At 36.6% G+C, this 23,629-nt stretch overlaps 1 protein-coding gene across 1 annotated transcript in view; it reads right to left on the reverse strand.

Annotated features, from left to right (window-relative positions):
* Positions 1-9,121: 9,121 nt before the first annotated feature.
* The window catches only part of LOC144978826 (endothelin-converting enzyme homolog), a 71,013-nt gene continuing 56,505 nt past the window's right edge, over positions 9,122-23,629 (reverse strand). The window contains exons 15-21 of the mRNA XM_078925369.1: positions 22,321-22,506; positions 18,821-18,917; positions 16,772-16,923; positions 13,931-14,008; positions 11,377-11,475; positions 10,909-10,982; positions 9,122-9,644 (exon numbers count right to left, since the gene is read on the reverse strand). Coding sequence (XP_078781495.1) covers positions 9,554-9,644; positions 10,909-10,982; positions 11,377-11,475; positions 13,931-14,008; positions 16,772-16,923; positions 18,821-18,917; positions 22,321-22,506 — 777 coding nt within the window. The 3' untranslated portion in view covers positions 9,122-9,553. The remainder of the gene's footprint in view (positions 9,645-10,908; positions 10,983-11,376; positions 11,476-13,930; positions 14,009-16,771; positions 16,924-18,820; positions 18,918-22,320; positions 22,507-23,629) is intronic.

Raw genomic sequence — 23,629 nt, forward strand, 5'->3', positions numbered from 1 at the left:
TTTATTGTACACAAAACAATAAATTTGATAACGTCTATGTGGTCTAGTGGTATGACACTCGCTTTCGGATCGGAATGTCCTGTGTTCGAGCCTCGCGCTCAGCGCATAGTTGAGCCCTTGGAAAAGGCTCTTTACTCACATTCTCTCACCGTACTCGGGTGTAAAATGAGTACCTGGCCGTTAGCAGCGTTGTCTTTGTCCGAAAAATTGTAATATCGCCTAACAAACAGGCGTCATGTCCCGTCCTACATGTTAAATGTTGCTGTTGACTAGGGACCCTTTGTAAAGCGCTTTGAGCACATTTAGTGGATATTGCGCTATATAAAGCTCAATATAGAGCTCAATATAACTCATCAAACTTCTAAGTAAAAATGGTTTGTGTAACATAGTATTTTTTTTTTTTTTTTACGATACTGGGCTATAGATAGTATGCGCTTGGCTAAGACTCTCAGAACATTGCCATCCGGAAGTATAACGGACCAACACACAAAACTCTGTGTAACCATGAACTTTTATAGTCTGGATAAACAGTTATGTGAGAATTTCTCATAAACGTGGATGGCAAAAAAAAAAAACAACAAAAAAAAACAAAGAGCTGAGTGACGTCAACTTCATTCTATCTATATGCAGCATCCATATATTCCACTACGTGCGTGCGTGATAAAGACACGTTCCTTGTGTAATGTTTAATGAGACACCAAGTTGCGCAAAAAGACTCCAATTTTAGAACATATTATTCTCTATTTAGCTCTAGTTCAAACCTCTACCGAATGGTATTAATTTTTTTTTCTTTTATAAATAGCTCATCATTATTCCAATACCGATCCACGGCATTCATTACCAATGGCCTATTTAAAGTCTTCTAACTCTTAGTGAAAGTGATTTGGCGATTACCTCCCTTGGGGTCACGTCGGCGATGGGAACGATTTCACAGCACTTTCACTATTTTCGCGCCTTCTCCAACCGCCTATTAATGGCGGGTTTGCGCATGCAGGACAGAACGGAACAGGATATTGGCCCCGCCCCCCTGCATAGAGCTGATGTAAATCCGGTTGACGGGGGGCAGACGATTCGATTTGATTTAGTTTCAGTCAAAGAGCCAGTTATTTTCTTTTCTCCTTTCCATTTGTTTCTAGATCGGCTACTGCTAACGGATGGATTGCTTTTGTGTCCGGAGTTGTGGCCAGGACTTATTTGGCAACAAATGCCAAATGTTTGCAAACATCACGTTTTCTGAATAAAAATCAACTACTTGTTTTTTCACACAAACATAGAAACAAATCTTCAACTTCGTATGTAAGACCTGCATATAGATAGTATGCACTTGGCTAAGAAGCTCACAAAATTGCCATCGGGAAGTATAACGGACCAACACACAAGACTCTGTGTAATCATGAACTTTTATAGTTTGGATAATACCGTTTAGTGAGAGATACTCATAAACGTGAATACCAAAAAAAAAAAATGCAATAACAAAGACCTGAGTGACGTCAACTTCATTCTATCTGTGCAAGTCATGTCAATCAGATAACTTAGTGATTTTTTAAAATGCCAAAATGTCACACTCCATTATTTTTTATAAGGAAAGCCTTCACAAAACGTTAACTTTTGGTAATGTTGAAATAAAAAAAGCCAAACTGGGAAACATATTTGCGTCTCCAGTATGTTATAGTGGATATAACAAATACTTTCTACAAATGAGAAAAGTAACCACCTACTCATATCCGTCCTGATCATAACACAAACACCACAATCCATGCACACAAAACATCCACGCACAACATATATATATATATATATAATATATATATATAAATATATATATATGTATATATATTCATCAACACACACTACCACACAACACACACATATATATAATATAATATATATATATATAACTTTAAAACCTCACTTTTTCGCTTTGGTTCAGTCGGTTCAGCGTCAGACTGATTTTCGAATGGATCCTGTTTACGTTAGAACGAACGGGAAGTTAAGTGCACCAATAGATAACTGTTCTGTCCAATGGGAGGCACGCATTTCTCAATGTCAATTTCATGTTAGAATAATGGGGCATTGTTTTTGTTTGTGTTTTAGGTGTTTAAAGGCGCTTCAACAATAATGGGGTAAATCTCATGCCTGTAAGGAATGCATAAAATTTACGTCAGTCAGCTGATTGCTCTTGTTTTGAGACAGCCACTTGGGTGATTAGTTCTCACTAAACTCTATTAGTTCTGTGTTTAAGCACGGTTGATCGCGAGTGTTTTACTTAGACGCATGGCATGATAATGACGACGACGACGACGACGACGATGATGATGATGATGATGATGATGATGATGATCATGATGATCATGATGATTATGATGATAATAACTATAATTATTTTCTTTTTAAAACAGCCACACGTTCTTTAAATCATGTATAATATTATTTATTATCTTTAATATATTATATTATTATATTATATCACGGAAAACTAAATAGCTTTAACAATGAATGAAAATCATAACATGTGACCAATCACCTCCTAACGGTGTTACGTCGGGTTGACTCTATTGTTCAAACTTGGAACTAATCTTGATTTCATAGAATTTTTGTTACAATGAATGTCTGTATTGAGGAGAGAAACGTATAAATATATCAAGCTTAAAGAAAAAAAAAACCCACAAAACAAAACAAAGCAAACAAACAAACAAACAAACAAACAAGACAAAAAAAAAACAAAAACTAAAAAAAACAAAACAAAATAACCCAACAAATCCAACTAAGAAATTTTTTTAATACAAAGCAAGAAAAAAAAGAACCAAAAAAAAAAGAAACAACAAAAACATACAAACAAAACAACAAAATAAGCAATAAAAGATCATAACCAAAAACAAACAACAAACAAAACAAACCCACAAAAAAAGATAGAAATTTCCAAATTTTCATATTCAAAAACTACCTAATTTTCTTCCTCCAGATCATTACGACATAACACCAAATGGATGCGACAGGCCACATACAATGTATAAAAATAGATTCTAACATTTTACAAAGCGTAATACGTAATATGTCAACAAAAATAAAACAAAATACATAACTGAAAGTATGATTTCTATCGTGACACCCGAGCCAGCTTGTTTCAGCCATGTGGTCTAGTGGTATGACACTCGCTTTCGGATAGGAAAGTCCTGGGTTCCAGAGCCTCGCTCGGTGCATAGCTGAGTTCTTGGAAAATGCTCTCTACTCACATCCTCACACTGTATAAAATGAGAACCGTTAACAGCGTTGTCTTTGTCGGGAAAAAATTGTAATATTGCCTAACAGGCGTCATGTCTACATGTTACAAAAGGTCAATCCAAAATCCTGTTCCATACAGAACGGACTCGTTAAATATTTCCCTGATTTTTATCTGGTTTCTAAGTGGTGTATTTGATGTTTTTAAATTATCTTGTTATTGCCTGAAGAAGAGTTTTGTGCCCGAAACGTTACGTATTTGGTATTTCTTCTTTTTTCTTTTAAAACTGTTATATTCATATTTTTGTATATAACACACTGTCAATGGCAACACTGAAGCACACATTAAAGTTTTCACATTATTATTGAATCACCATTAGGGTATAATTCTTTTTAAATTACACCCTTTCGCAACGGCAACATAATAAGATACCATCGTCTAGGCATTCCATGAAGGAATATTATAGATAATCCATCAAACAGGATGTCTGATGTCAACAGGAATCACCCATGTTGTCACAGTGAAATTGCGTGCTACATTCAAGGTTATGATTCCACAACAGAGTTGACAACAAAATGGTAGTGGCAAATGGGGTTAATTATCTTGCCCAAGGAAAAAATGATAGTGCCTGAAGTGGGACTCGGCTCGAACCCGGGACGACGTGGCCGAGTGGTTAAGGCATTAGGGTGAAATAAACATGGAGAAATCGAGGAATGGCAATGTGACGATGATGCAACAATCCGTTAAAAATAAAACTATAATTTTTCAAGCCATACTTTTTACATCACCAAGTAGGTGCATTTATCATTGGTTTATTTACACACAAAAAGGGAGTACATATGTCATACATATTACAGATAATTTGAAATCATTATTTTCGATTCACTCTCTCTTTCTCACTTCTTTCTCTCTCCATCTCAATGACTCTCTCTCTCTCTCTCTTCCTTTCACAGAATAACACATTTACATAAAGATAAGTACACATTTAATAAACATGTTTACACACTGTCCCACTGGAGAATGTTTTCTCCCTTAAGTTAAAAAATAAAATAAAACATAAGATAATAGATAATCTCTAGATTGAATAAAGGATGTATAATGTACACTAAGATTTTTCATTTTATCAACCAAATTTGAAAAAGACAAGACAAGAAAAAAACAAACAACAACAACAAAAAAAAAAAGAATAAACAAGAAACAAAACAAATAAATCAAAAAAAAAAACAAAAAACAAATAAAACAAAACAAAAAAAAAACAAATAAAAAGAAAATTAAAAAATACTAAACCCAAATTACAGTAAAATTTAATTTTATCAAACTTTTTTACTATTGTTGCCAAAGACTTGACTTTCGACGTTATTGTTTTCGGTCAGTGTCAGGCTATGAGTTTCGAAAGGCTACAGTCAGATCCAACAAACCCAGCAGCTGCTAAGCCTAGCAGAAGGAGAGTCAGAAAAAAAGTCATCTCGACCTGCACCTAACCTTGAAACCGGTTCTTTTGTGTGTGATGCGAGTGCTCTAACGACTGGGCTATCGGGGAAACGCATAATGTGGAAGACACAAATTCACATTTATCATAGCAGGGTTGCGATGGTGAAGGGAAAGATCAAAGGTAGGTAGTTATTATGTGTGGAGCGATAGAAATCATCTATCAGAGTAAAAAGTTACTTGTACAAAATTAAAAGAGTTAGCCTTATACTATACCATGCCCAAGTCTAGTTTGGCCTCGTATCGAGATAGCATCGAAATCTCGCGAATCTTTCGATTTGTTAATGTACAAAAAAAAAAAAAAAGAAAAAAGAAAAAGAAAAATAACAAAAAAACAAAGCAGCGGAAAACTAACAAAAAAAAATACATTACAAAACAAACGACCTCAACAAAAATAGACAACGTCAAAAAAAGAAAAGAAAAACAAACAATCCCCCCCCCCAAAAAAAAAAAAAATGCCGAAATAAAGACCTGAAAAAAAGCAAAACTTACAACAACAAAAAAAATAAATAAAACAAGAGAAAAAATACCCAAACGGGCACAGAAGTATTGTCCACTGATTCATTGATCCGACTTTCAAGATTTCTTGCGACCGTACAAAACCAGGGCCCAATATAGAACTGACCCCCTCCCCTCAATAGGATTCAATAGTCATAACGTCACTTCCTTCCTAATGACGCATGGTAACTTAGTAACACTGGCTCTAAACTATCGGAACAATGGCGGACGCCCGTATGACATATTTCTCCGGCGAGCATAAAAGCGTTTCCAGAGGGAAAAAAAACCATCAATTTGATCATGTTTTGACTTTTGCACATTCTGATCACAAGGCATATGAAAAGGGAAGGAAAAGTTCTAGCCAGCATGAAGAATAAAAAGTAATGATTTTCTTTGTTTAGAACCAAGATGGCCGCCGTTGCCAGGCGGTGTAACATCAGACTATTGAATCGTATTATCACATGGAATGAAGTGCAATAGTATAATAAAATATATCATAACATAATTTGGCTTTGTACACATGAATAATTATGACAACTTCACCAGAGAGTTGTAAGACCGGCATCTTTTCATAAAGTTGTAAGTAGCTAGTTCTTACCAGTCGGAATTCAAAGAGACAGTGTATAATGACCACTGTAATAGGTAGGAGGACAGGTGGAAAGTTATATAGGCAGCGATTGGACAGATGGATAAATATATAGATAGAAGGATTTATATATATATATATATATATATATATATATATATATATATAGAGAGAGAGAGAGAGAGATAAATAGATAGATAGAGAGAGAGAGAGATGGAGGGAGAGATAGGCATGTGTATATATGCGAATGCTCGATACAATATTGTAGAAGTTGGACATAGTCAAGCTTGAAATATATATATATATATATATATATATATATATATATATATATATATCGAGAGAGAGAGAGAGGCGGAGAGAGAGAGGGGGAGAGAGAGAGAGAGGGAGAGAGAGAGGGGGAGAGAGAGAGGGAGAGAGAGAGATAAGGGGAGAGGGAGAGAGAGAGGGGGAGAGAGAGAGGGAGAGAGAGAGATAGGGGGAGAGGTAGAGATAGGGGAGAGAGAGAGAGGGAAAGAGAGAGGGAGAGAGAGAAAGAGAGAGATAGGGGAGAGGGAGAGAGAGGGGGAGAGAGAGAGGGAGAGAGAGAGAGATAAGGGGAGAGGGAGAGAGAGAGGGGGAGAGAGAGAGGGAGAGAGATAGATAAGGGGAGAGGGAGAGAGTGGGGGAGAGAGAGAGATAGGGAGAGAGAAATAGGGGGAGAGGGAGAGAGAGGGGGGAGAGAGAGGGAGAGGGAGAGAGAGATAAGGGGAGAGGGAGTGAAAAACGGGGAGAGAGAGAGAGAGGGAGAGAGATAGGGGGAGAGGGAGAGAGAGAGGGGGAGAGAGAGAGGGAGGAGAGAGAGAGATAGGGGGAGAGGGAGAGCAAGAGAGACAGACAGACGGGTAGTTAGATAAATAGATAGGTAAGTAGATAGAGAGAAATATTGATAGATAAATAAATCGATAGATGGATAAACAAATAGATTAGAACTTAGAACGAATACAAGAGACAAGTAGAAATATAAGAACAGGTACTTGAAGCACAATCACAATCATGATTCCTACCTGGTTGCTAGGAAACAAAAACTATTCCACATCCAATTAAATAAGAATACGACTAGCTACAAATTGTGATTTTGTGACCAATCGTCTCAAAACGGTCACATGATGAGCTGACCCCGGTGTTCAACAGTTGATTTTTAGATGAACTTATAAAATATGAGTCAAAAAGAGTTTTATTTTAGGAGTAGCCTTTTCCCTTCTACTTCAACCAAGAAAAAAGCAAAATTAAACAACAACAACAACAACAACAAAAACACCAACAACAAAAAAGACTAAAACAAAACAAAACCAAAAAAAAAAAGAAAAAAAGCAACAGAAAAAAACGACAAAAGAAAAAAAACACAAACAAGAAAAAAAAACACACGAAAAAAAACAAAACAAAAGAACAAACCAAAAACGGAAAAAACCACAAACAAAAGAAAAAAAAGAACCCCCCCCCCCCAAAGAAAAATAATAAAAAAATAATAAATAAAAAAAAATTTAAATAAATAACCAAAGGGTAAAAATAAACAAAATAGAGTAAAAAAACACTAAAAAACAAAAACAACAACAACAAAAACAAAACAAAAACAAAGAAACAAAAGCAACCCCCCCCCCTTCCAACAAAATAACCAACAAAAAACATAAACATAACTCCCTGCCCCCCCACCCCCCTCCCCCCCCCTCCCCCCCAAAAAAAAAGAAAAGAGAAGAAAAGCATTAAATTTCTAATTTTAAAAAAAAAATTCCCCTAACACTAATTTGCTTCACCTAGTTTATTATAAGATTATTGCAGCTTTATGCGATTGGTGGCAATTACAGGACTAAAACCGATGTGCACTTATCTGTAGGTCTGATAACCCAATTCCTTATGGGCTCATTGTTGTAATGGAAATCTAAAAAATAAAATTACGCCTAATATTGCCCATTACAACAATGTTAAACTAGGCCCATCGGATGTGAGACCTGTATATAGATATGTTCACGTCGACTAAAACGGAAGAAATTGACACATCCGTGAGCTGAGCTTTTATATTGCGCAATATCTACTAAATGTGCTCAAAGCGCTTTACAAGTAGTCCCTAGCCAACAGCAAAATTTAATATGTAGGACGGGACATAACGCCTGTTAGGCAATATTGCAATATTTATCGGGGCAGAAACAATGTTGTTAACAGTTTACACCTGAGTACGGTGAGAGAATGTTATTAAAGAGCCTATATCCAAGGTAATAGCGGGCAGAGCGTGACTCCACTTTCTGAGCTACCCACCACTCCAAAAAAAAGTGGTTTCAAACCCTATGTCTATCTTGATCCGCTCTCCCCGACTTCTTGATGTCATGGGTTCAACACTCACTTAATTAATTGTTGTAATGGAAATCTAAAAAATAAAATTACGCCTAATATTGCCCGTTACAACAATGTTAAACTAGGCCCATCGGATGTGAGACCTGTATATAGATATGTTCACGTCGACTAAAACGGAAGAAATTGACACAGCCGTGTAAAACAAGAAAAATATATCTTTTAACATTGGAATAATATGTTGGTACCGACGTGCACTTTTATGCAGGTTAAATAACCCACTCAATTTATTATGGGCTCATTGCTGTAAGTGAAATCTCCAAAATAAATGACACAAAATATTGTCCATTAACAACAATGTTAAACTAGTCCCAAAAGTACACGTTGGTTGGTACACAAGATTAGGAATACATTAAATCATGAAATTATATATATATATATATATATATATATATATATATATATATATATATATATATATATATATATTACGTACACATTCTCTGAGAATACGATTTGGTTGATATAATATTATATAAAGAGTTTGATTCAAAAGCGAGACAGCCCTCTATGTAACATTCAATATTATATAATCTAATTTGTTTCAATTTCAAGCTCTAAAACGGAGTTGCCAATTTGATCTTTTCAAAAACGTGCCATAGAACTAACAAAATCTTTTTAAAAATATTCTCAGCGTCAATTTTAGATGGTTTAAAACAAACTTGAGTACAACATTATAAATATAAAACACCGTAAAAACCCCAACAACAAAAACAAAACAAACAAAAAAAAAAACAAAAAAAACAAACAAACAAACAAAATCAAACAACAAAAACCCAACAATAAAAAAAGCAACCAAAGAAAAATGAAAATATAAAACAAAAAACAAAAACTAAACCAAAAAAAAAAAAAAAAACAACAAATAGCAAAAGCAAAACAAAGATAAAAAACCAAACAAAAAAAAACATAGAAATACATAAACCAATTAGATTATAAGAAAAAGCCTGACCTCTCGCTCACCAAAAAAAAAAAAAGCAATGATTTTTTTAAAAATCCCGGACAGCTACTTCAAAGACTTTTTTGATGGCAAATTACTTGAAAGTCTTTACACTCAACATCGAATTACACAAAATGGCAACCCCTTTGTTTCCGGTTTGATTTGTAGTGTAATAATGACAAAATGGCATCTTAATTTTTTAGATAAAAGGCTTTTAAATAGTTTAAAGTTCTCTTCACTCGTAAAGATATCGTAAACTGATACCTATCTCACTTTTAAAATGGTAATAACATTTATATAAAATTCATCACATTAACAATTTCATCTCAATATACAATCTATGGATCTGTTTTACATTTTAAAAAACCTTGTATTTTCAAAGATGATATAATTTGTTATAATATGATAAAATTAAAATATTCGTAACATTTGGTATTTCTCAAAGATTAAAGAGAAGACATTGGTTTGGAATGGCAGGGCACTTGAAAGCCTTTTGGAACTCTGGAACTTGTCGAAGGGCAAGATTTACTCTGGTCAAGAAAATGAAATGAAGATATTGATTAGATCGCGAGGTAATGAAATGTAAAGAAATGGATATGACGTCAAGGAAATGAAATGAAGACAATGATTAACACTAGAGGAAATGAAATGAAAAAGAAAATGGATATGTAGTTATGGAATTGAAATGAAACAAAACTTCATAGGCAGTCTAGGAAATGAAATGAGAAAATGGTAGATAGACAAGGAAATAAAATGAAAAAATTAATTGAAAGTCAAGGAAATGAAATGAGAAAATTAATCAGGAAATAAATTGAAAAAAGTAACCGAGAAATGAAATAAAAGAGAAACTGATATGTAGTCAAGGAAATGAAATGAAAAAAAAAACAGTTAGGAAATGAAATGAAAAAAAATATTGAGAAGTAATCAGGAAATGAGATAGTTTTTTAAAAAATAATATATAGTCAAGGAAATGAAATGAGAAATCTGATAGATGGTCAAGGAAATGAAATGAAAAAAGGATAGGTGGACAAGGAAATGAAATGAAAAAAGGATAGGTAGTCAAGGAAATGAAATGAAAAAAGGATAGGTAGTCAAGGAAATGAAATGAAAAAAGGATAGGTAGTCAAGGAAATGAAAAGAAAAAAGGATAGGTAGTCAAGGAAATGAAATGAAAAAAGGATAGGTAGTCAAGGAAATGAAATGAAAAAAGGATAGGTAGTCAAGGAAATGAAATGAAAAACAAAATTGATAGGTAGTCAAGGAAATGAAAAACAAAATTGATAGATAGTCAAGGAAATGAAATTCTGCCACTAAAAGAGGATATTCTGTTATGTAGAGTAATATATAATAACTGTCTCACTGCGGTATTATGTGGAATGAATGGGTAAATACCAAACAACAACATAATATGAGAAAAAAACATTAAGGCCTCCAATTTACACACACACACACACACACACACACACACACACACAAAAATAAAAAAAAAACACTACTCTCCGTCAAAAAAAAACAAAACAAAACAAAAAACAATCCCCCCCCAAATAAAAAAAACATAACAAAACAAAACAAACAAGCAAAACAAAAAGAAACGAGCTGATAAAAAAAAAACACATAAACACACAAAACAACGAACAAAAAATATGATTATAAAAAAAAACAACAAAACAAAAAAGCAAACAAACAAACAAACAAACAAAAACCTCCAACCCCCCCCCCCCCCCCACACACACACACACACAACAACCAAAACAAATACCAAAAAAAAAAGTCAACAACAAAAATTCAACTTACCTGCTTTTGCCAGGGTAACGTCCCCTTAACAACTGGTTGTATTTCAAGCTGTCTGGTGTATTCTGGCAAAAAGACTGAGAATATAGGAGGAAATATTATTATTATAATCAAATAACTTACAATTTCGTTTAACGCTACAGAAAGCTACAGACTGATTACCGCTCAGACGTGCTACCATTACACCATCAGAAGGTCTGTGGTTCGACTGATTTTTGGGGATGGTGTTTTTTTATTGTATTTTTCTTTCTTGCTTTGTCTGGCACCTTCCATACACACTTGTTCAGATCGTCGTCTCTACGTTGTATGTTTATATATTTGTGTTGAAAATATTATGTGAATAAGCTTATATATATAATATATATATATATATATATAATATATATATATATTTATATATATAGGCCTATATATATATATATATATATATATATATATATATATATATATATATATATATATAATACTGACCTGGGCAAAGCTAACGAAAAACATCTGGTCATTGGTGAAACCTTGGAATCCAGGTGGCAGCTTCTCCATCCCGTCCTTCTTCATCAAATCTTTGTAGGCCTGGAAGAAAAATGAATATATACCAAAATAACTTTATCATAGTTCAAAGTTCAAACGTTTATTTTAGGCCATTGGCCAATAGTCATAGCATCTCTCTGACATAAATATTCTAATAAAATAATAATAATAATGATGATAAAGGGATATCATGCTTTACGTAATAGTTCAAAGACAGTGTAGTATCTGCTGTAAGTCAGAGCTCAAAGGTTTTTATAAAGAGTCTCAAACAACAGTATTATTTAACGTGTAAAATAAAACATGGCCCCTCTAAGATGTTTTTACTATTTTTTCCGCCAATAGAGTCAACACTGTTATAGGCCAGGTACTCATTTTACACCTGAGTGTAATGAGAGAATTTGGGTAAAGAGCCTTTATTTTTAAAAAACTTATTTATTATTATATTTTTTTTTCTTTAAAGAAATATAATTCAAAATGCTAATGATTGTACTTTTAATAGTTCAACACTTACAAAATATTTTTTTCTCTCATGAAATAAGGGTGATAACTCTTTAAGTGTCTAGTGGCCAGCCAAATTGCTATTTCGGGAGCCAAGGATCGAGCATAACGAAATGATGGCAAATTATGGCAAATCAGAAGGCCAGAGAACGTATGATTACGTCCAAGCAGATATTCTAAATAACAATTGAATTAATGGGTGATACATTAACATTACATTACGAAAAGTTTGCATGTTACTCGTGTATCATCAATCTATGAAAAATAATTTATAATTTTAGATTTGCCAGTAATAGGCTTCAACAGTCGTGACGTCACTTCCCTCGTAATGACGCATAGTAACTTAGTAACTGATTCTAAACTATCAGAACAATGACGAGAGGAGAAACACATTATAAATCTGATCATGTTTTGACTTTTATGCATTCTGATCACATTACAGGTGAAAAAGTTCTAGCCAGCAAGAAGAATAAAAATACAGATATTTTTGTTTAGAACCAAGCTGCTCGCTGATGGGCGGACGTGACATCAGACTATTGAATCCTATTCTGTGCTCTATGATAACGTTTTAACAATGACTGTACGGAACTGACTTACTTATCCGAACCAGCGATCAACTAAGGCCTAACCCTTTGGTCTTGTACTATGACGGAGAAGTTAAACGTTTTTTATGGAACAAATTTGATCCCCAACCTAAATTTTTCTATAAGGGTTTCATACAAAATACGACGGGTGTATATGGGCGGAGATAACAAACACGTCAGTGAACAGTTTAACGTCGAAGATGTAGCGGGATTTACTAGTAAAGAATAAGGAGTTGATCCATTGTCAAATATGTACGTCAACAACATACACAGCAGAAGTAATCGTTTTGGGCAGAACATGTAAAAGTGGCGATTTTTCACGGACATTCAGTGTACATGTTGACACCCAATGCAGACACTATAGAAAAAAATTGAGCTTTTATATAGCGCATCATCCACTAAACGTGTTCAAAGCGCTTTACAAGGGGCCTTGGCCAACAGCAACACTTAACAATTAGGACGGGACAAGACGCCTGGTAAGCGATATTACACTTTTTTTTCCGACAGAGACAACGCTGATAACGGTCGGGTACTCATTTTACACCAAAGTACGGTGAGAGAATGTGAGTAAAGAGACTTTTCCAAGGACTCAACTATGAGCCGAGCGAGGTTCGAACCCAGGACCTTCCTATCCGAAAGGGAGTGTCATACCACTAGACCACATAAAGCTAGCCGCACAGTCTTTGGAATGTAACTTGGGACCGACGAGCATTGACGACACTGACTAAGGGCTAACCCACACCGGAGACCGACTCCGACGGCCCGGCACTGCCGTCTTCTGCCGTCTTCCGGCTCTGTCTTGTTGTTTGACACAAGGTCCTGGGTTCGAGTCCCGCGCTCGGCGCATAGTTGAGTTCTTGTAAAAGGCTCTTTACTCACATTCTCTCATCGTACTCAGGTGTAAAATGAGTACCTGGCCATTAACAGCGTTGTTTTTGTCCGAAAAATTGTAATATCGCCTAACAGGCGGCATGTCCCGTCCTACATGTTAAATGTTGCTGTTGACCAGGGACCCTTGTAAAGCGCTTCGAGCACATTTAATGGATATTGCGCTATATAAAGCTCAATTTTTATTATTTTTTTAAAGACGTTGGGCACGAACAAAATACTAAGATTAAAGAGAAGAGCCGCTAGACCTACGCATACCAAGCACCCAACGTCCTCCACCGTTTTTTTTATTTTCGAGCTTGGTATGGTAAGGGCCACCGGCTCTTTTCTTTATTCTTAGTATTTTGTCCGTGCCCGACGTCTTTATCCGGAAGACGGCAGAGGACGGAAGTGCCGAGTCGTCGGAGTCAGTCTCCGGTGTGGGTTAGCCCTAGAGAACCTGCACAGCCCAGAGAGCTATGGAATGTCTCCAGCACTGATGTGGAACGATATGATGATCATGATGATGAGCAGGAATAAGGACTTACCATGTAAGACAAACGGGCCCCGCTAGCGTCGGCCAAAAGCGTCGGAGTCCAGATGTCAGCGAATATGGAGGCGTTGATCTGTAAAGAGAGAAAAAAAAATCCCACAATGTTAACGAAAAAAGCAAAAACTAAATTTAAAAAACACCAAAAAGACGCCCCGCAAGAAACAAAACAAAATAACAACAACAAAAAATAAATAAATAAAATCACACACAAAAACCTGAGCTTTTACATAGCGCAATATCCACGTAACGTTCTCCCAGCGCTTTACAAGGGGTCCCCAGCCGACAGCTACACTTACGAACTAGGACGATATATGAACCTTGTTACGCGATATTACATTTTTTAAAGGAAAAGACAACGCTATTAACGGTTAGATACTCATTCTACACCTGAGTTTGGTGAGAGATTGTAAGTAAATAGTCTATTCAAAGGACTCAGCTATGCGCCGAGCGAGGGTCGAACCCAGGACCTTTCGATCAGAGAGAGAGAGAGTGTGTCATACCACAAGACTACATAGCCGCACGTAATAGATGATAGATAGAGATAACAATTTAACGCTTAGGTGTAGAGCTCGTATAGTGAAATAAATATGCATAGCAAGAAATTACTGTATAGTAAAATAAAGGGAGTAAAAATGACTCTTATAGAAGATACAAAACAAAGTAAACGACGTTTCGACCTTTGGCCTCCTTCAGGTAATGTAATATAACATATTTCCTTTTTTGTTTACCTGAAGAAGGCCAACGGCCGAAACGTCGTTTAATTTGTTTTGTATATTTTTTAAGAGTCATTTTACTCCCTTTATTTCACTATACATTTTATTGACTCATTTAGGCACCTCTGGATATTGATAAGACTTACTGCTTTTCAGTTTGAGTGGAAAAAAAATCTTCTTTTTTTTTTTTGGTGTTGGGTGAGTGTGAAGTTTTGGGGAAAATCATGAAAATGTTTGTTTTATGTTTTTTAAGGTTTTTACTGCGCTTGCAACACATTTAGGTCATATCAGTAACAAGTTCTAGAATTACAATTAAAGCACCAATGAAAAAGGTAGACAAGGGGAATTAGATGAAATAGGCAAAAGGTGTAGATTCCAAGAGCACACTATGAGTGTACCTAGTTTGAGATCACCTAAATGTCTCATCCTGATGCAAGTACAGGTCCCTACTATGAGGTGTACACTCAAATGTTTGCAAAGAATATATATGTAAAACAAAAATAATTCAAATCCAAACAGAGAGATGATGTGCAAGACGAAAATATCATCTCCCAAAATTCTAACTAGACATTTGACTGTTTCCATCCCAGCCAGGGCGAGGACAAAACCAAATAATCTCATTCCAATACAAAGACAGAAAGTATGTTCGAAAATATATATAGGGGGGATAAAAGACACAGTGAGTGCCTTCCTGCCAACTATGGGACGTCAGGAACCCCACCCAGAATCATGAAAATGCTCGGTAAGGACAGAGTTAAAAACTGCAAACAATTAAGGTTTCCTATAGGGAATGCGATTAGCGGAAGATTAGCGTCCCTTGATTGGACGTCACCGGTGGAGAAGTTATTTGTAAACAAACCAACTACAAGCCAAGCGCTCCAAATAAAAAATATATTTTTCATATTTCTGTACAAACATGCATATCATAATCAACGTTGTGCATTTTTGTACAGAAATATGAATAATATATTTTGTATTTGGAGCGCTTGGCTTGTAGTTGGTTTGTTTACAAATTACTTCTCCACGGTGACGTCCAATCAAGGGACGCTACTATTCCGCTAGTCTCATTCCCTATATAGATTGTGAAGGGACAGAACTGAAGAGGAAGACAGATTTAAAAACATGTGACAGGCAAACATCAAAGAGTAGACAGGCCATGACCTTATCTATTTCAGCGCTGAGGTTATATTCGCATTTCCATCACAAAATGCCTGGCACCTGATTGAGGCAGCATGAGAATGGCAAGCTAAGACAAAGTGACATTTGAATTCGGCGCAAAATCTCAATTAAAATACCCCCCCCCCCCTGCCTCACCTCTAGGGCCAATTGAATCTGAATGTTCATGTATGAAAGAAATGATACCATTGATTCAATTTATTGCACTTTTAGAGAAAATAGGATTGGATTACATAATCATTTTTGCCTTTCAAGACTGGCCTTACTGTGCGGCCATTGGCCAGTAGAACAGATTCTGCTCTGGCCGTACAATGCGGCCAATGGCGCTGAAAGATTTGATAACCTTCTAGAAAAGGCCAAACATCGCGATGTCCTAATCTCCCCCCCCCCCCCCCCCCTCCACCCCGGCCCCCGACGATCAACTAGTCACGGGAATGAGTGAGTGAATGAGTGAGTGAGTGAGTGAGTGAGTGAGTGAGTGAGTGAGTGAGTGAGTGAGTGAGTGGGTGATATCAACTAAAACAACGTGAAACTCATTATGTCATTATGCAGAATCTGCTTCAAATCGTCTTAGAGTCGATTTTAAACAGTGGGTTATACCGAGCCATCGTAACACTGACTAAAAAAATTACGTAAAAAGACACGTCTTTTGCCACAAACCAAAATAAATCGTGAGTTGTATTCAATAGCTCAATCAATGGCATCACTTGTTTCCATGAGTACCACTAACGACAACTCACTAGCCGCAGCACAAACCTAAAAATGACATCAAAATATAAGTCTTTGTGGATTCTAGTGTCAGGCTATATTATGTTAACGATGGCTACGGTTACACATAAACTTATAGCCGGACACTAAAACCCACTAAGACCCATATTTTGACATCATTTTTAGGTTTGTGGCCCGCCTAGTGATTGTTACATTTACGAATTTGGCCAATCACTTACCGGGACCATCTGGCCAGTGGTGGCCATGAAAGGACCGATTATTGCGTCTTTCTGGGAATCAATCGCACACGTTCTGATTTTGGCGTATTCCCTCTTCGTGGTGTCCGTCCACCAATTCTGAAAATGGCTGCCATCCTCCTTGTAAGAAGCCCCTAGTAAGACGAAAAAAAAACAATGAATACTTGAGCTATTTTATTTTATATAGCGCAATATCCACTAAACGTGCTCAAAGCGCTTTACAAGGGGTCCCTGGCCAACAGCAACACATAACATGTAGGACGAGATATGACGCCAGTCATGCGATATTACAATTTTTTGGGACAGAGACAACGCTGTTAACAGCCAGGTACTCATTTTACACCCGAGTACGGTGAGATAGTGTTTGTAAAGACCGTTTGACGTTACAATTAACTAGTTAACAGCCGTATTGTAGAAAAACAACTCATATTCAAAAATTTGGCCAGAAAGCTCGTCCTTCAAATAGCGATCGATTTTAACGATACTCATCTTGACAAAAACTCGAAAGATTTGAAAGGGGATTTTTTTCCCACGATGAGAGTCATTTAAATCGATCGATTTTTGAAGGACGAGTTTTCTGGTCAAATTTGTGAATACGAATTTGTCTTGAGTACGGCAGTTAAATGGTTTATGATGAACTGGATGGAGGTTGTAGCAATAAATCCACCATGAAATACTTGTAGATGAAATACAAACGATCTGTACATGCTACAAGATAGGAGGTATTCTATCTGCTATATGATGCGGTCATGTGGTCTAGTGGTATGACACTCACTTTCGGATCCGAAGGTCCTTGGTTCGAGCCTTGCTCGGCGCATAGTTGAGTCCTTGGACAAGGCTCTTGACTCACATTCTCCCACCGTACTCATGTATAAAATGAGTACCTGGCTGTTGACAGCTTTGTCTCTGTCAGAAAAGAGTTGTAATATCGCCTAACAGGCGTCGTGTCTTGCTTGTTCTACATGTTACGCGTTGTTGTTGGTCAGGGACCTTTTGTAAAACGCTTTGAGTTTATGTTGCGCTATATAAAAGCTCAAGTTTTTTTGTTTGTTTTTTTTACAATTTTAGACCTACCAACCATTACGAAACATTCGTGGAAATACGAAATATTTTGCCTCCACTTTCAGTACTCCATATGTATTTCTTAGTCATGAAAACTTATTGAAAATGAAAGTTAATGACAGATTACATAATTCTCAAGATTTTGAAGTGTTATTAAATCATTGTGAGGGAAAATAATTGTTAATTCTTAAAGTCGATTATGTGTAAAGTAGTCCTTCACAGCCATTTGACCCATGGAGTCGGAATTTATCCTGGTTTCTATAGCGCGAATCGGAAAATAGAATTGCTTACTACCATTTGGATAGGAAGCTAGTCTATCGCAAAGTACGTTCAGCCAAATCTAACAGACTCAGCTACCCATTCACTAATAAATGGACAGGGGGGTTAGAAAAAAATCTAGACTGCACCCGGGATCGATTTTTGTCCCTTTGAGTATAAAGCAAGTGCTGTTACAACCGAGGTTTCGTGACCCTATAAAGTCACTATAGCGACTACAATTTTTATCTCCAAAAAATACAATTTTTAAAGATTTTCTAGTCGGCAAGTCTGCATTTCTGGTTTGTCAGACATAGCAATTTTGTTATATATTGTGTACGGTTTGTGGTCTAGTGGTATAGCACGACTTCGGACCGGAAGGCCCTGGGTTTGAGTCCCACTCTAGGCGGCGCATACTTGAGCCCTCATAAAAGGCTCTTTAATCACATTCTCTTACCGTACTCACGCATAAAAAGAGTAACTGGCCGTTAACAGCGTTACCTCTGTCGAAATTAAAAAAACTGTCATTTCACCTAACATGTTGCTGTTGTTTAGGGACCCTCTATGATGCACGTTTTGTGGAGATTGAGCTTTTTAAAAATCTAAACTTTAAGTTTTATCTTTGACATACCGATTTGACCTTCGACATACCAATTTGACCTTTGATTTACCAATTTGACCTTCGACATACCAATTGGTTGACCTTTGACTTACCAATTTCATCTATAGCGTGTATCAGACTCATGGCAATCTTGGACCCCACTCCACCGTAGTTGTAGTATTTTGGTCCTTTGTGGCTGAACAGGGGATTCTGTGGGAAATGACAAAACCTTCCAGATTACATTCTATTTATATTATGGCTGCCTCTATTCTCACCCCCCCCCCCTCCCCCCGGCCGATTAGATTACCGAAAAAAATGTCGCCGGCTTTTTGCGATTTGGATTTGATTGATTTTTTCTTTTTAATTGCGCAACTTGTGACAAGAAACTTAACAAATTACTGCATTACAACCTTTGAATTAAATATACAATTGTGGACTACCTTTTATACTATTATGAAGACTAGCATCCGGGGGTGAGAATAGTCATGTCGTTATATAATACTGTGTGTTGTTGACATAATTCAAGTTTAAATAACTCGAAAACTATGTAAAATTTCATCAAACGGGTTTTTTTGGGGGTTTTTTGGTCATATGTGGAGACTTTGTTGATTGATATAAGTTTTAACAATGTCCGCCCTTTGGTAGCTGAGTTATGACGTCATCAGTAGAAAAGCGTAATTTTTACATAAATAACAATATATTTTTGCTTTGTCCGACATGATTCGCGAAAGTTTATTCCATTTAACATGTCACTCTATAGATATCAACTTGGAACGTTGCCTTAACTTTTGTTATGTGAAGAGCAGAATTTTTCTAGGGGACAGCTTGGCTCAGCGGTACGGTCTTTGCTTCGTACCCGGAAGGTACCGAATTCGATCACCCGCCGCTGCTCTGTGTGGCCTTGAGCAAGTCACCTCACCGTTGCTCAATTTGCGGCGCTGCACTGCGGCTGACGCCTTGGTTATTCCAGTCTTCCCTTGGAATAGACCCTAGAGAAAAATTTCCCCTATGGGATGAATAAAGGGAATTTTATTTTTATTTATTTTTTATTAGAATAACGATGAGAGAAATGCGTCACCGGAAGACAAAAATAAGAGAAGCAATTCGCTTTGTCACATGACTCATGCTTCAAAAGACGCGGGACGAACTAGAGAGAGGCTTGCTGCTTGTCATTCAAAATGGCGGTGATCACGTGAAGCTTTAGATCGGACGATTGCGCAAACACACGATCACAAGTAAAATGTCAGAAAAACAAAACCTTTAACAAATTTTGATGACTATGTTGAAAACCAAATTGATATCGTTCTTGCTGTTCTTGATTTATTCCAACCTGAAATCTGTCATTGATTAAAAACAAACCCACTATAAATACTCTTCAACAGTCGTAACGTCACTTCCCTTGTAATGACGCATGGTAACTTAATAACTGGCTTTAAACTATCGCAACAATGGCGGACGCCCTTATGAAATATTTCTCCGACGAGCATAAAGCGTATCCAGAGGAAAAAAAAACATTATAAATCTGATCATGTTTTGACTTTTACACAATCCGATCACATGACATATATGAAAAGTTCTAGCCAGCATGAAGAATAAAAAGTAGTGATTTTCTTTGTTTAGAACCACTATGGCGGCCGTTGCTAGGCGACATGACATCAGACTATTGAATACAGTTACGATTTATGTCAAAATTATCCTTTTCTACTCGTCATGGCATGATAATTCAGCTACCAAAGAGCGCACAGTGTTAAAACTTATTTTAATCAAAATATAAATAAACTCTGCACCTATGGCAAAAAAAAAAACAAACAAACAAACAAAACCGTGTGATGAAATAGTAAACAGCTTTTGATTATAAGACACAAAACTCAATTTTCTTAGCACATAATTTAACAATCAAAGCAAAAAATTGGGATTTTTATTTCAACCGCCGTGCATACATTTGCAGGTCTGATACCCGAACTCGGTTATGGACCCGATTTTAACGTTGTTGTAATGGACAATTATATTTTACGCTTGATTTAGAGTATCTATTCCCATTACAACAATGAGCCCGTGCCCGTAACGATTTAGGTCATCAGACCTTCAAATAAGCGCATATTGACCCTATCACACCCCCCCCCCCCCCTCATTCCTCAGTCTATTTTTTTTTCAAGAAGTTTTTTTTCGTACCCCACCTCCTTCTATCAAATATCATGTCACGAAAAAGATACTCTGTCTGCTATTTTACTAGCAGTATATTTCATTGAGTGGGTCCCGATAGCTCAGTTGGTAGAGCACTCGCTTCGCACGCAAAGGAACCGAGATCGATCCCGGGTGCCGTCGAGGTTTTTTTTTTCTGACCTCCCTGTCCACCCAGCAGTGAATGGGTAGCTGGGTCTGTTAGGTCTGGTGGAAAGTAATCTGCGATTGACTAGAATCCTATCCAAAGGATAGAAAGCGATTGCTATTGTCCGTTTCACGCTACAAAAACCGGGGTAAACTCCGCTCCATGGGCCCAATGGGTCTGAAGGACTACTTTTTTAAATATTTGATTGAAAGAAAACCACATCATGCATCATACATCATACATCATACCATACATCATACATCATACATCATACATCATACATCATACATCATACCATACATCATACATCATACATCATACATCATACATCATACATCATACAACTCGCCTGATCAAATTAGAAAATGCCCCAGAAATGCGCAACTCCCTGTCCAGCGTTCTATGGATTGGTCAAATTGCACCCCCCCCCACCCCATTCTTTAGTCGAATTGAGCACCCCCCCCCCTCCTCCTCCCATTCCTTCTATTAAGGTTTGGCCAAAATGCGCACCCTCACCCTTTTTTACCCCCCCCCCCCCTCCCCCTTCGTCTAAACGATGCACTAGAGTAAATAGCAACGCGCAATGATTTAAAGTTTTCTAAAAAAAAAATTTACGTCAGACTGATAACTAATATGTTATATAATATAAAAATCTACACTCTCTATCAATTAGAATTGGCGAAATTTGAATCAGAACAACAGAATTCTTGCACTCCTTTGTTTTGGGATCTGAACTCTTTCCCCCCCCCCCCCCCCCCACCCCCGCGCACTCGTAAGCTCCTTGCGTGATTCGGATCACGTCCAGAATCTTTTTTTTTTTAACCCGCAAGAATATTAGAATACCAAATTATGACAGTAGTGGGCCGCCATATTTTTGTAAATCCCAAAATTAAATTGAGCTTTTTGAGCATATTTTTTTATATAGCGCAATATCCACAGAACGTGCTCAAGCGCTCTACAAGGGGTCCCTGGTCAACTGCAACATTTAATAATTAGGACGAGACATGACACCTGTTAGGCGATATAACAATTTTTTCGTACAAAGATATCGCTGTTAACGACCAGGTACTCATTTTACACCTTAGTACGGTGAGAGAATGTGAGTAAAAGCATTCTCCAAGGACTCAAATATGCGCCGAGCGCGAGGCTCGAACCCTGGACCTTCCGATCCGAAAGCGAGTGTCATACCTCAAGACCACATAGCCACATAGCCAATAGTGGACCGCCATATTTTCGTTAATCCGAAAATAATTAAATGCCATCCGTAGTGAAATAAATACCTACATCAAGAAAAGCTGAGGTGATGATAAGTTCATGCCAGGGGTTGTAATAGGTGATGACTGGTTCGAACACGTGATACCTCCACTCTGTGCGGGTGCTGGGCTGTCCGATCGCACGGTTGTAGAGGTTTCTCTTCATCCGATGGAGGCTGATGACGCTGCCGAAATAGTCTTCCAGCTTGACTTCAGCCTGAGATCAGAAATGGAATTGTTACAAAGGAGCATACTATTCCCTATCCCATTATTTCTTTTTAATTGAGCTTTTATATAGCGCAATATCCACTGAACGTGCTCAAAGCGCTTTACAAGGGGTCCCTGGCCAACAGCAACAAATAACATGTAGCATTGGACATGACGCCTTTTAGGCGATATTACAATTTTTTTCGGACAGATACAACGCTGTTAACCGCCAGGTACTCATTTTACACCTGAGTATGGTAAGAGAATGTGAGTAAAGAGCCTTCTCCAATGACTCAACTATGCGCCGTGCAAGGCTCGAACCGAGGACCTACCAATCCGAAAGCGAGTGTCATACCACTAGACCACATAGCCGCACATAACCATCAATGTTTTGGTTTATTCATCTTAACAACGCCACTACCACATTATCTCAATCATCTGTACTGTTTCATTCATCCTGTTTAGTTGATAAAGGGGAAACCCGAAACTTTCATTTTATTTGTTTTCGTAATTAAACTGAAGCATACATTCAATTTCACATTGTTATTTATGCCTGAGGTCAGAAGACGTTAGGTAAAATGAAAAAAGAAATATCCAACAACGAATAAAACTAGAGGACAAGTATTTCTATATAACAATATCCACTATAAACGTGCTCAACGTGCTTTACAAGGGGTCCCAAGTCAACAGCAACGCTTAAACACGTAGGTCGAGATATGACGCCTGTTAGGCGATAATACATTTTCTTTTACGGATGCAACGGTGTTAATGGTCAGGTACTCTTTTTACACATGAGTACAGTGAGAGAATGTGAGTAATGAGCCTTTTTCAAGGACTTCACTATGTGGTGGTCAGTGAGGGACTGTAACATCGGGACCTTCTTATATTATTATTATTATATCATTATTTTATTATATTATTATCATTATCATTATTATTATTATTATTATTATTATTATTATTATTATTATTATTATTATTATTATTATATTATTATTATTATTATTATTATTATTATTATTATTATTTATTATTATTATTATTATTATTATTATATATTATATATATTTATTATTATTTATTATTATTATTATTATTATTATTATTATTATTATTATTATTATTATTATATT

This window comes from Berghia stephanieae, chromosome 8, assembly GCF_034508935.2.
Source record: "Berghia stephanieae isolate SIO BIC M18660-M18661 chromosome 8, UCSD_Bste_1.3, whole genome shotgun sequence".
NCBI lineage: Eukaryota > Metazoa > Mollusca > Gastropoda > Nudibranchia > Aeolidiidae > Berghia > Berghia stephanieae.